The sequence below is a fragment of the Phycodurus eques genome, chromosome 12 (genome assembly GCF_024500275.1).
Source record: "Phycodurus eques isolate BA_2022a chromosome 12, UOR_Pequ_1.1, whole genome shotgun sequence".
Classification (NCBI taxonomy): Eukaryota; Metazoa; Chordata; class Actinopteri; order Syngnathiformes; family Syngnathidae; genus Phycodurus; species Phycodurus eques.
Genome location: NC_084536.1, coordinates 15338569 through 15352500, shown reverse-complemented (window position 1 = coordinate 15352500; position 13932 = coordinate 15338569). Strand labels below are relative to the sequence as shown.

Here is a 13932-nt window from a genome sequence, read left to right as displayed (position 1 = left end):
AGTCAGTACTTTATGAATTTAATTAATTCATATGAGAGTCAGGACCCTTTAAACTCTGTTAGTTATTATTTCTGTACTCCATGCAACAAAATGTGCTACAAAGGCACAAGCACTTCAAGCCCACGGACACCAGAATTAAAGTTAGCATCAACCGTTCTAGTCAAGCAATTCAAGTTTATTTCAGTAAGGGATGAAGAGGAGAAGACATTTCGTTGTCCATGACTGATCTCATATAGTTGAAGAAGAGACTGGATGTCCCCTCACTGCGCCTGCCGGCTAAGGTTATGTTATGAAGGGAGTTGCGTGTCTATATGTGCGTCTGTCTCATCCACAGATGAAGGCGCATGCATTTAGGAGAAGCACATTGCGTTGTTGTTAGCATGCTGCCTTCTTGATTTGTTTTGACAGTTGGCAACAGTTTGAAAGCGCACTACTGATGGTGACAGGACTTCAGTGGAACAACAACAACTTTTTTTCTTTTTATGTACATACATGTGTTGATTAGTTGAGCACAGTGTTTTGGAAATTACAAACGTCAATTATTTTTATTCATTTAAATGTGACGAAATGCTAGTTCCAGCAGGTAACAATGGCATACATTCCATTACAAAGATGGAACATAAACTTGCAGCATTAAATTAAAAGCTGTTACACAATAATCACATTTCTTTTTTATGTTAATATTGTCGGAAAACAGATCAACTTCATTGGTATACTAGTTAAACTCGCTCTCAGAACATTATTTTAAAACACTATTCCATTGCTGCAACAATAATGATATGCACACTTGTTGCTAAAACACATTGCAATCCAAAAGTTACATTTCAACATTTTTAAATACAGTTAGTGCCTTGCGATACGATTTTAATTATTTCTGTGACTATGCATGTGACTCAAAACACTCGTATCTCAAATCATATTGAAATTAATGGAAATTCCATTGATCCATTCCAGGCTTTGAGTTTTTTAATTAATAGCATTCGATAATATTGTATTTTATAAAAACACAGTAATAACATAATTAAATAGAATGTGAAGAATTAAACACTTTGTGCAGCATGATTGATTCGCTGTTGGATTGGTTTGTCTACATGTGTTGCTTCACCGTTTCTTAAAGTCTAATAACACCGCCACGTAGATCCTATTCGTTAGCCCATCAATGGCGCTTTGCATTATGTGTTAGCATAAAGCTTGTGGTCTTTAAAGCAAAGTTATTTGGTTGTTTTAAATACACAACGTGTAATTGTCTTTGTTTATTTTGACAGGAAACTGGGAGAGGCATTAAACAGCTTGAAGCCTTTTTTTTTTTTTTTTTTTTAAATTGGTCACTATCTTTCAAAGTACTGCTTGCTGTGAAGTGAGTTGAGTTCATTGCAACCATACATTGCTAAAGTCTAACATTTTTGCTTTCAAGTTAAAGCAAAAAAATTGTCCGAACAATGGCTTGTATCTTTACGCACCAGTGTAGTTTTTCAACTAAAGACATGATAGTGCAAGCGAGTGTGGCTTTTACTCTGTGCCTGTGTTTTGGGAGACAAATGACATCCACAGTGATATAGTTAACATGTACAGTATTATTTATATTATTGCAGCCTCCCAGTCCCGAGGGCTGTGACTCAGACGGTGAGGGAACCAGGAGTATTAAAAGAAGGATTTCATTCACACCAGAGCCACCCAAAGGTAAATCTTCAATAGAGAATCAATACACAGCAACTACAGCCTCCTATTTCATCCTTAGTGGATGACCAGTGTTATTTGCCGTTCCCCAGTGGAAAACAATGACGTCGGTACAGAACTGGAAAGGGGAAGGGAGTCAAACCTATGCCTAAAGAGTAGTTCCGAAGTCCGGGGTCCCTCGACACCCAGCAGCCCCGTTCTGGACTCTAATCTTCTCAGACACAACGAGGTCACAAACGGCTTGAGGAGAAGTCCATCTTTTCAAGGTAACGTGTTTGTTCGCCTTGAAGAAAAAAAAAAAATATTCTGTGAATTACAATTACTCTTTCTTGAAATAGAGAGCCACAGAGAAGCCAATTATAGCATAAGCACACACATACACAGTTCATCAGGTCCATTGCATTATGGTAGCATTCAGCAGAGAACGTTCGAGTAAGAAATCCTGTACATCACAATACATGTAATCTTCCTACTCCCTCTGACTCTGGCCTGAGAGTATTGTTATATTATCTGTCTACATGTGCTGTTCTACCATTTCTGTACAAATATCCATTACTTCAAGGGTTACAACACAGCGACAACAATTCTAATCGTTAGCCCACCTATGGAGTTTTGCATTGTTTGTTAGTCTTAAGATACACAGACTTATCTAAAGCCATTCATCCCCTTTCTTTTAATGCACTACACACACCTATCTTTGGAGGGCATCGGGTTGTGCAGTGGGGGGTTTGGCAGCGGGGTACGTCGGGTGAGGTGGGTGGTGGGGGTTGGCTGGGGGTGTGGCGTTGGGTCGCTGTGGCCTCCTCCGGGTGGCCGGTTTTCAGGGCGCCTCGGTGTGGTAGCTTTAAAATACACATCTCATTCTTTTTGTTTTATGTTTAGTTTGACAGTAAACTTCAACTACACAGCTTGAAGCCTCTTTTTTTGAAGAATTGTTCACTATCTTCCAAACGGCCGCTTTTTGCGAAATGATTTGAGGTCACTGCCCCATACTTTCCCGTGTTTCTAATTTTTGCTTGCAAGTCAAAGCAAAAAAAGAAAATAGCAGATCGGTGACTCAAACCTCAAAACCTCTTCAACAATAATGCTTTGTTGTCATTTTGTGGCATCTAGGTGCCAAGGAACAATGTTGAAGTGAGTTGAGGAGGTTCATGTTTTTTGCTGATATTTTGTGACATTTGTAGGCAATTATAAACTATTTGCTGCAGGGCTTGGTCCCTATCCCCTGCACATACCTGAGCTTCACGTTAGAGTGATTGTCTTTGCAAACTGTAATGCACATGGGAAAGGAGTCACAGATGCAGTTGTCAACCGTTTATTGAACTCCAGGAGAAGAGTAAATCCCATAAACACAATTAGCACGCTCACATAGGAGCTGCTGTCGGCCACAGTCCACGCAGATTCGATCGCCAACCTAAAAGGCAGATATCTAGCACAGACACTAAAATATGTACAGTATTTTCTATAAATTTTACGTTTGCAATTTTTGGAGGGATGTTAAAGTGTGTTTACAATGTGTTTAAAATAAAACAAAATAAGTTTGTGTGTTTAAAGCTTGTGGAAGGGATAAAACTAAATACGAATAAAAATACTGTATTCTATATTTATATCATCTCTCTCTGTCACTGATTTTCTCCTTTTGTGGGTGGTTATGTAACATATGCCCTACAGCACATCTGTCAGTGCAGTGCCATTAAAACACCACAGTGGCATCTTCTCTTTGGACAGCACAGCAACAAATGCTACAAATGATTCTGGGTGCTGTAAATAGCAGCTATAACTGGACATTGCGGTGTGCTGCAACATCAATGATGTACCTTTTCAAGGCTGGCATTTCCATCCACACCAGTTTGATGGTCCTGTTTACTGTCACAGCCTCAGTATGCAACACCTCACTTTGTCTATGTGCTTTTACAACTTTTTCACGAATAACCCCAGACACAGACAGGGATTCTGCCGCATTACTTTGTAACTGCTCACAAAGTTTCACTATAACTGAGTAGATTCAGCAAAGCAAAAGAAAGTTAGGAAATGATTTCTTTAGATTGCTTGTTACTCAGTATCTATTTGCTCTCCAAAGTAGTTAACATCAAAATATTGTAGTGTTGTTGTGTGCATACAACAGACAAACTGAACATAATTTAGATCAAATGTAAAATGTATCCAAAAAAAAAAAGAATGATGTTTCCTGCAATAGGCATGGTGACCAGTCCAGGATGTACGCTGTCTCCTGCCTGAAGTCTCGAAGATGGCCTAGATTAGAAACACCTATGCCAGTCAATAAGATATTCAGTAGCACATTGGCTTTAATATTATCATGTGTACATGACACAACAACCAACCTTTGTCAATCCAGTTCAAACAGAGGACAATAGTACTGTAGCACCACCTGAATCGTTTCCTATATCTAGAAAAAAAAAAAAAAAAAAAAGGCACCTAATTCCAACCTAATAACGTACACAGTTGCTTATGATTAAATGCAGCAAAGATGAGGCCTGGTAACGATAACTGGAGGACTGGTTTAAGCCGGGAACCTTACGCCATACCACTGAAAGACAGCATATTGGGTGGAGCAAACCATTTTTGAGGCAATGGGGGGTGCTGTACTTTTGTTGTTAAAATATTATGTTACAACCAAGTACTGTGGGTTTACACGTTTGTATGTTATTAAAAAACTTACAGTTTAAAATTTTGGGGGCGGATGACATGACATGACCAGAATGTTTGACAGGGCTTGCAGTTCAAACATAGCAAGTGCCTAATATTTTATACAATTGACCACAGGACGTTACTTCTACTTCTACTAGAACACAATAGTGTTTTCCTGATAAGGGTTCTTTCTGTTGTTCCTTTGACTTTCTCAGTGGATGCTGAGGCCGTGTGAGGACAAAGCACAGTGTCGCTCATGAGAAAAAAGACACATGACAGAGAACAGTGCTCCTCGTATCTTTATGGCTCATCATGCTGGTACAAAGCCGCATGCACACACTGCATCCACAGATAGACAAACCATACAAGCGGCTATATATTTTTTTTAATTCCAAGAAGGCTCCTGACGCACATGATTGGAAAGCAAGGGCAATGATACCAGGTGTCCAACTGTGATAACAATGGGCCACTTGAAAACATTGCTCGAGTAATTCCACTGGGACAAAGGCCTGATGAATTACAATAAAGAACCTACACTCAGCAATCTTTTTGAGATTAATTACAGCCTGTTTTAACAAGCAAGATTATTATTTTTCTTTTAAGTGGTGACATCCTTCTGCGCCACATGTACGTGTGTAAAGAATGCATGTTGCTTTTGCGCTCTCTGCAGATCTGTGCTGTGATAAATGGGTCTGCAAGAAGTCCAGAGACTACCTGGATGAGTCAGCACAGTTCCAGGAGCTGAGAGATGATAATTCGGCCAGCGATCTTACCTATGGCGAGGTGGAACAGCGCTTAAATCAGCTGCAAGAGCATTTAAACAGGTGTGTATTATTTATTTATTTATTTTAGGGTGGGGTCAGCATACAGATGGTCCTTTCTCAAAGTGGAATCTTTAAAGTAGAACATAATCTGATTCAGATTTAGAAGCAAGAAATGGCAAACAGAATTCTTCACTGGTTCATTTCCCACTCAGTGACGGCGTGAATGGTTGTCTGTCTCTATGCTCTATGGAGTCCAGTGTGTAGTCAGCTGGGATAGGCTCCAGCTCCCTGTAACCAACAACAGCGTAAGTAGTGTAGAAAATGGATGCTTGGATGAATTGATCCATTTCAAGGTCAAGATGCCATCATAAAACTGGCAGGAAATTGTAAAAATACAGTAAACTGGCCAGTGTTAAGATAAAACTTTTAGCTATCTAGCGCAGTTGCTCTCAAACTAGCCTGCGAGATGTACTTTGGGGGATAATGTGCAATAAATTATTAATTATTATGATTGTAAAAAGTGCATACCTCCTGTACACCTGGGTCTGGTACAACAAAAATACGAAACCAATTAAATTACTCCTCCCTACCACGGATCACTCTCTCCATGCTTGCATTGCGCCTCACTTAAAGGGAATGAATAGATTAAGCCGCTTCGATTGGTGGCTAATGAAGTCGGCTGCGTTTACGCCCACCGGTGCAGACAGCCCCTTTTGTTAAATATGCCGGTTGCGTGCCTCTCCGAGATGATGACAGCCCGGTGTAACCCTCCAACTTACAGAGTTATGTCCCGCACGCGCCAGATTTGTGCTCATAAGGAAAATAGAGCCCAAAAAGTTTGAGAAGCCCTGGTCCAGCACGTGCGGCAATGTACTATTTCATGTCTATACACATATATACACAGTAAATATACAATACCCCATGTGTCCATAGTTGTTTACAGTACCTTATCATCATCACTTCGTACAGACCAGAAAAGGTATGCAAGACAAAAATAAGACATCTGTATCCGTGAGAAAGAGTTGCACATTTGTAGGAATCATCACAAACTAGATTGACATATGTAATGTAGGACCGTGGTCTGCCTATTGAGGGCTCAGGTCATAGAGTCTTAAAATTAATTGACACTGGAATCAGGCAAAATCGGATAAGCGGAAATAAATGGATGGATGGATGGAGTTGGCAACCTTAATTCAAAGTCATCTGGTGTTATTTACGTGTAGTTCGAGATCAGGGTCATTAAATATACTCTCTTTAAATGGCATTTTCTATACAATAAAATGTAAATGGGTATGATGAGCTAGCGGTTAGCACGTCTGCCTAACAGTTCTAAGGTTTGGGGTTCGAATCTCAAATCCGGCACTTCTGTGAGGCGTTTGCGTGTTCTCCCTTCGTTCGTGTGGATTTTCTCTAGGTATTCCATCTTCCTCCCTCTTTCCAAAAACATGCATGTTACATTCAATAAAATGTCTTTAGGTGTGAATGGGAGTGAGAATGGTTGTTTGTCTATATGTTCCCTGTGATTGGCTGCCAACTCATCCAGGGTGTAACTGGTGTCTCACCCAAAGTAAACTGAGATGGGCTCAAGATTTTGTTTTTTAAATATTTATTTAGGTACATTTTTCATTGCATTGTAATCTAATTTTTTCCCCCCTATATTCAAGTGCAGTGTTTATATTCAAACTGTGCATAATGTTACATTGGCATGTAATAATATTTCATATAGTTTTTAGGAATAAAACCTGTCTCGTTTTTGATGACCAATTAGGCCCACTGTGCTACTGTTGTCGGTTATGATGGTGGTACTTGGAGAGCTTATATTATAAGATGTAAAAAGTTTGAGAACCACTGATGAAGTAGACATTTTTTTATTGAGACACATCAGTGCAATATTCTGCAAGAGTACCTCAAAGCACAATTAACTGGTCGTAAATGCTGGGGCAGTGTAAGCTTGAAGTAAGTTTTTGTTCTTTTTTTCTTTTTTTTAAGAATTAAAATGAAGCTTAAAGCAAACATCCAGTGCATCTTGAAAGTTTTCTCGAAGAGTAAAACTATTTCAAAAATTGTGAATATTATGTTTATTTATAATCCAATCCAACCACTCAGATGGTAATGATTAGTGGACAAAAAAATGTCACCTCCTACACAAATGAAAATAAGATGTGCTTACACCAAGATCCCTGCCAGCAATTTAGCTCATTTTGCTCCAATGAATATAGAAGGTGGAGGAAGAAAATCTACCTGGCAAGAGATAATATTGGAATAAATACTGTATACTGTAGGTGGGATTTAGGGCAATAGAACCATAACATATCCGAAACACAAGAATTAATTGATACAACAGCTTTGTTTGTACGAGCAAGGACATATATCAATGCGTGAGCAAATGTATTTTTGATGTAATTTTCAGGAGAGATAAGGTTTTTACAGCACAACTGCGTGACACATACTGTAAATAAACAGCAGGTGGTATTTTTGGCTGCGGAATGTCAGCAGCATCAACACCATGTGTCTAGTTCATTTTATTTTTGCACAAATAAGTCATATTATTCCCTACAATACACTCAATCCCCCTTTTTTCCCCCCACCCCAAATATGAGCTGACTCGATAAGCTTTTTGTTGCTTGTGGACAACACAAAATAGTGCACTATTAATATTGTGCTGTATCCAATATTGATCGCAAGTTTAAAACCTACAAGCACATGATTTCTTATTTCAATCACTGCAGAAAATTACTATGTAATTAAAGGGGTCATTTTTGACTGTAGATTTTAAACAAGGTGTCCTGATGAAATGTAGTCATGGTTACATTCATGGAAATAGTGTACTTATCTGCAGTAAACATGAGATTCACACCTCCCGTACATAAGCTAATTATCACCCTTGGTAAGAACACCATCCTTCACTGGCTCACTGTTTCCATAACACAATCCTCAGTCCATTAGCATGGATCGAAAGACCCATCTAGTGGTCAGTAAAGGAAACTCAGTGATCACCTTTCAGATGATCATGTTTTGTGTTTTTTTTTATGATGGTGGTGTTCTAATTACATTTTAATGAGACTCTATGGAAAGCAATTTTAACATTTATTCGATATCCTTGATATCCAGTTTAAGGTCTATGTACTAGTACACACTTTGTCCTCTTGAGTAAGAATTCAGCACACTAGTAGAACAACTGTGTCACATACTAGTAATGTTTTTGCACTACTGCCTTCCACTAGTGTATATTACATTGCGGCACACTAGTAGGACAAGTTTGGCATACTAGTAGGACAACTACATGTTACTAGTGAGGCAAAACTGTGCACTAGTTGACATCTGTGTGCAACTAGCAGAACTTTATAATGTCACTAGTAGTGCTAGTAGCACACAGTTGTCAACTAGTGCACAGGGTGTGCTTGTGTAAAATACATTGTGTTCCTCTTAGGTCTAGAAGAAATGATGAAACTGGATGAAATGTTATCCCCTTTTAATAATCTGGACTGGAGCTGTTCACAAGTGCACCTCTGTAAATTAGAGCAGGGATTCTCAAAGCGCTCCGCCTACTGGTATGGGAAAGAATCACTGCCGTACAGCATACAATTCAGTTGTATTTAACATGCATGTTTTTGGAATGTGGGAGCAAGAAAATTAGTTTTTTAAATTTTTAATTTACTGAGATTCACCTATAGACTGTTTTACTGAAAGCCTTGGTGGAGGTCCATTGTGAGCATCTGTGCTGTTTTTCAGGTTGGAGTCTCAGCTAATGTCCGACATTCAAACCATCCTGCAGCTGCTGCAGAGACAGCCCATGTTGGGTCCTCCAGCTTACAGCACTGTGACCGCTAGTCCAGACTATCACGGATCTGCTGTGAAAATTCAAACTACTGCGTTGACAGCGGGCCATTTTTTCAGCCATACACAAAGTCAAGTAAGTGAAGACTGTCAAAGGTTGCCTTGATCACCGTGATGATAATTGACAACACACTTCTTCCTACCTCAGTTAGATAACCTTTGGAATCAATACAGTTCTTGCTTTGAAATAATTCATGCAAATCGATCACTTACCAGAGCTGGGACAAAATATTGATGTTGATGTTATGTCTTACAATCCAATAGTGTCACATATTGATATTGGCACTGTCTGATGTCTAATGATTTCGATAACAAGCTTTTTCCTGTGGACCCGCGTACCCCCAGCACATTTAAAAATTGGACGTCTTTGGATAGGGGCTTCAAGCTGGCACGGCCACTTTAGAGCGCCATCATTGACACAAAAAGTCATGCGACGACCTGGTAGGGATATATTCCAGCCACCGGAGGCTTTAAGCGGATATACAGTATTCGCACGGCTCAAACACGCAGCATGTGTAGGCATAAGAAAGATGCTTAGACGAAGTAGCATCCATTTTTCCAGGACTAGTAATATTTGATTGACAGTTTACAGTTGAGTGGGATGTGGTTTCAGCGCATTCAGAGGACATGCCCCTCAACATTTTAGAACAGAGAGAAGGACCATTTTATATACATGCTGATTTTCTTTAATCATTCAAATTTGGCAAAGATGTAAACAACAATCTTCACTGTAAAATCCATCCATCCATCCATTTTCTGAGCCGCTTATCCTCACAAGGGTCGCCGGAGTGCTGGAGCCTATCCCAGCTATCATCGGGCAGGAGACGGGGTACACACTGAACTGGTTGCCAGCCAATCGCAGGGCACATACAAACAAACAACCATTCGCACTCACATTCACACCTACGGGCGATTTAGAGTTGTCAATTAACCTACCACGCATGTTTTTGGGATGCGGGAGGAAACCGGAGTGACCGGAGAAAACCCACACAGCCACGGGGAGAACATGCAAACTCCACACAGGCAGGGCCGGGGATTGAACCCCAGTCCTCAGAACTGTGAGGTAGATGCTCTAACCAGTCTTCCACCGTGCCGCCACTGTCAAATTTAGAAGACATTTATTATTTTTTGTTTGCAGTGACTTTAAGTGATTTTATTATTATTTTACAGTATTTCTTACACTTTGTGTTATGTCTTCAAATTGACCCATTTACAATTTGACCTGCAACATAACAGGAAAGTCAACCATTATATGGACCCAAAAAAAATAAAAATACCAGACTAGCCAGTCAACACTAGTTGCAACCTTCAACATTTTTTGTCTGACATAACGTTCCTGAAAATATATTGAAAAACTGGTTGAATTATTAACTGTAACAAACTGTATGATGTCTGTTGCACATGGAATTTCTGAGTATAGTTTTGCAGGGGGAAAAAAAAATGCCACCCACCTTGGTGCCATTGTTAACCCATATATATATATATATATATATATATATATATATATACACATATATATATATACACATATACATTCTCCTACACAGGGCCCTAACTACAAAGTCAAGAGAGCCTTTCAGGAATCCAAAGACTCTATGCCGAGCTTGGCCAGCCTGAAGGTGCCGGTCGAGGATAATCTTTCAACATTGCTTTTACAAAGACAAACAGAAACACAAAAACAACAGCAGCAGCAGCAAGAGATTAGCAGGGATCAACAGTCAACGTTGATCCTGATTCCAACATCCTCCTCCTCGTCCCCCACTTCTGACTGCAACCTCAACGCCACTGGACTCCAAAGACCTGTCTCAGACCCAGAGCTACCAAGGCCGTAAACCTTTCAGCATTTGTGTTCTAACCTCTGGGTTGTAATGCTGCAATTACATGCTAGTCACTTTTTATCAGCATGCTGCAACAGACAAATATATATTCTTGATTTGCAGTTGCTTGGTAGTATATTTAATGTGTTTCTTTTCATGCATTTGGATAGAATACTGTTCTTTGCGGTACAACAGTGCCACGGTCCTCTACAAATATTTCCAATGTCAATGCACTTAGAGAGCGCAAACCACCACCAAGGCCACTATAGACCACCAGTAGCCATTCTGTTATATGCAAAACCTCACACATACAGTACTGTATGTATGGACATACTTATATAAAATAAGTATTAGAAATAGGCCTGTGATTTCACCAAACTAGTAGGATAGGACTGAAATGTGATAATTAAAGACTACATATTCACCAGCAGTCACTCTAAGCTGTTCTCATGATAATTTAGTCGGATTTTCTACAAAAAAAAGAATGCACTGTAATTGGTTTTAAATGACCTCTTTTCTGAGGCACTTTTTTTCTAGAAATGAATGTTATGAAAATATTATTGCCTAACTGATTTGAAATGAGCAGAAATATGGAAATGAGCAAATTTTGTGTTTTTAGTGCAACATGTCTGCCATCTTCTGGGAAGTGGGATATAATATAGTGGATATGCAGTCTTACACACCCGTGTGCAAATGCCAGGTTTTTGTCATATGAAAGATGAAAGCCAAGATCTCAAAACCTTTTCCAAATTTAATGTGACCTCTTCCCTGTACAACTAAATTTAATCTTTTCGAAAGGCGAAGTAAAAATGAACAACTGAATTAATTAAGTGTACACACCCTCTTGTAACAGAGATGTGGCTGTGTTGAGAATTACACACACAATCACAATCATATTCAGACTCATTAAATGGACTAAATCTCCCATAAATGTGGGAAAATGTGTTATGATCCGATTGAACCAAGGTTGACCTTTTTGTCCCAAATTCCAAAAGGGAGGTTTAGCGCAAAAACAACATTGCTCATCACCAAAAGGACACCATACCGACAATGAAGCATGATGGTGGCAACGTTTGGCTTTTGGGCTGTTTATAGACAAGGTGGAAGGAATTATGAACCATTCCAAATTGCGGTCAGTGTTACCCCTGGAAAAAAATAAATGAATAAATAAAAAATAATTCTGAACACAGCCGAATTATGAGGGGGTGGGCACTTTTGCAATCACATTATTAAGTTGTTTATTTTTACAGTCCCTCTTGAAAAGATTTTTAAAATTTCAATTTTCATAATGGTGGAAAAAGTTTTGAAATTATTTACTATACCTTTTTTATTCCACAAAAAACTGGCATTTGAACAAGTGTGTTGACGTTGATATCCGGTGTATTGCGTATAAGAATTAATAAGATGATATTATTTCAAAGAGTCTATTCCTTAATAGGTTTAAACAATTACCCTTGTGTTTCTGCACAACGGTCCTGTTCAAACTTAACAGTTAATTTTTTTCCCCCATTTCCCACTAAACTCTCACTTTTTAGTGGCAGAGCAGATGGAGAGATGGATCTGAGCTTAACAATATGTTGTTTACGCAGGCACATGATAAGCGAATGAAATCCAACTATCCTGCGGGTCCAGGATTCAAAACACTTTCTTTCTTCACATATAAGCATATAATACAAGAAACAAACCTTTGCATGCTATACTACGAGTCACAAAGACAGAATAAATTTTGGTTCAGATTTATTTGGATGACACTAAACCAGAACTAGTGGGTCAAAATATTCCCCACGTTTGAGCCCATCCAAGTATTTTTGCACGTATTAGTGTACTACAGCATTCACACTGAGGTACCAGAACTGTTTCTGAATCCTTGGCTGTATGCCTGTCTTCTCTGAAGTGTGACTCAGGGGTTATGGACAATTGCACTGCAGTTTACAGTATCCAGAATACTGTAAAACTGTCTCTTTATACAATGTGCATTATTACTTAGGTCACAGGTGTGCACCTACTGTACATAACACTATCATTTGTAGACAAAAGCATGTTTTTGGGTTTTTTTTAAATCTGTATAGACATTGTTTTTGCACCACTTGCTAGCCCAAAATAGCTTATATTATAATGATGTCAGTATACTTGTCTTTTACCACATAGAAAGTTAGTGTTTGCACATGGACAGCCCCGAAATAGGGTCTTGTGCCTATACCGTGAATACAAATGCTATGTCAGAATATTTTTAACATATCAACAAGTCATTTCATTTCCCAGCACAATTTTGGTGGCATTGTATATTGAAACATTGCTAGAAACTAAAAATGAAACTCATTGTATTACCAAATGTTTAAAAAAATATATATTATTTTTTTACTTTTTAATTATTTTAGAAAGTTAGAAGATGCTTGTTTTGAAACTGTGGGATTGGCAATAAAAGGAGACAGTAAAATAGCGGAGAAAATGACTTTTTTTTTTAATCCATATGTTTATATGACATGAAAGCAACAATGATATGGCACAGATCCCTTATAAAAGCTGGACCTTATGGAAGTCTGTATTGGTATTATTGTCTGTTCTTAAAAGTTTGAACTTTTAGTGTCACGGTTAAACCAGGCTTAATGCAGAATTTATTGAGTTGCTCTCATTAGCTAATTCAGCATTTTTGCTGGATGGCTGGATGGATGGGGAGAGAGAGTGAGGGGGAGGGATTGAGAAAGAGAGGAAGAGCGAGAGAGAGAGAAATACACCATGCACCTTAACGCTGTACCCTTAAATTACAATTTAAAAGACATAAAGCTCAGCGTAATTGTTGCAGAGGAATTTTGGCTCTATTTGAATTCTTTACTTTGGCCTCTTAAATATAAATAACAAATATAAACAACCGCAAATATAAATACTGTCTCCTAAATATTCTTTTCAGATAGAGAGCAAGAAAATATAACTTGCACATATGTTGTAAGAAATATGCTAGCATGATTTGTGATTTACAGCATATTTATTCCCATAAAATGAATTTTCTAATCATGCAATATTCTTTTATTATTCTTTAAATATGATTTTCTGTATATAGTTGCTTCCTTTTGCAACCAATATGCCATTATACAACCCTAATTTCCATGAAGTTGGGACATTGTGTTAAACACAAATAAAAACAGAATACAATGATTTCCAAATCACATTCAACCTATATTTAATTGAAT

General features: G+C 38.5%; 1 protein-coding gene across 1 annotated transcript in view; it reads left to right on the top strand.

The window, feature by feature from the left end:
* LOC133410249 (potassium voltage-gated channel subfamily H member 7-like) overlaps nt 1-13181 on the top strand; it is a 48059-nt gene extending 34878 nt beyond the window's left edge. The window contains exons 11-15 of the mRNA XM_061691110.1: nt 1593-1680; nt 1770-1943; nt 4997-5150; nt 8823-9003; nt 10475-13181. Coding sequence (XP_061547094.1) covers nt 1593-1680; nt 1770-1943; nt 4997-5150; nt 8823-9003; nt 10475-10759 — 882 coding nt within the window. The 3' untranslated portion in view covers nt 10760-13181. The remainder of the gene's footprint in view (nt 1-1592; nt 1681-1769; nt 1944-4996; nt 5151-8822; nt 9004-10474) is intronic.
* Nucleotides 13182-13932: the final 751 nt, after the last annotated feature.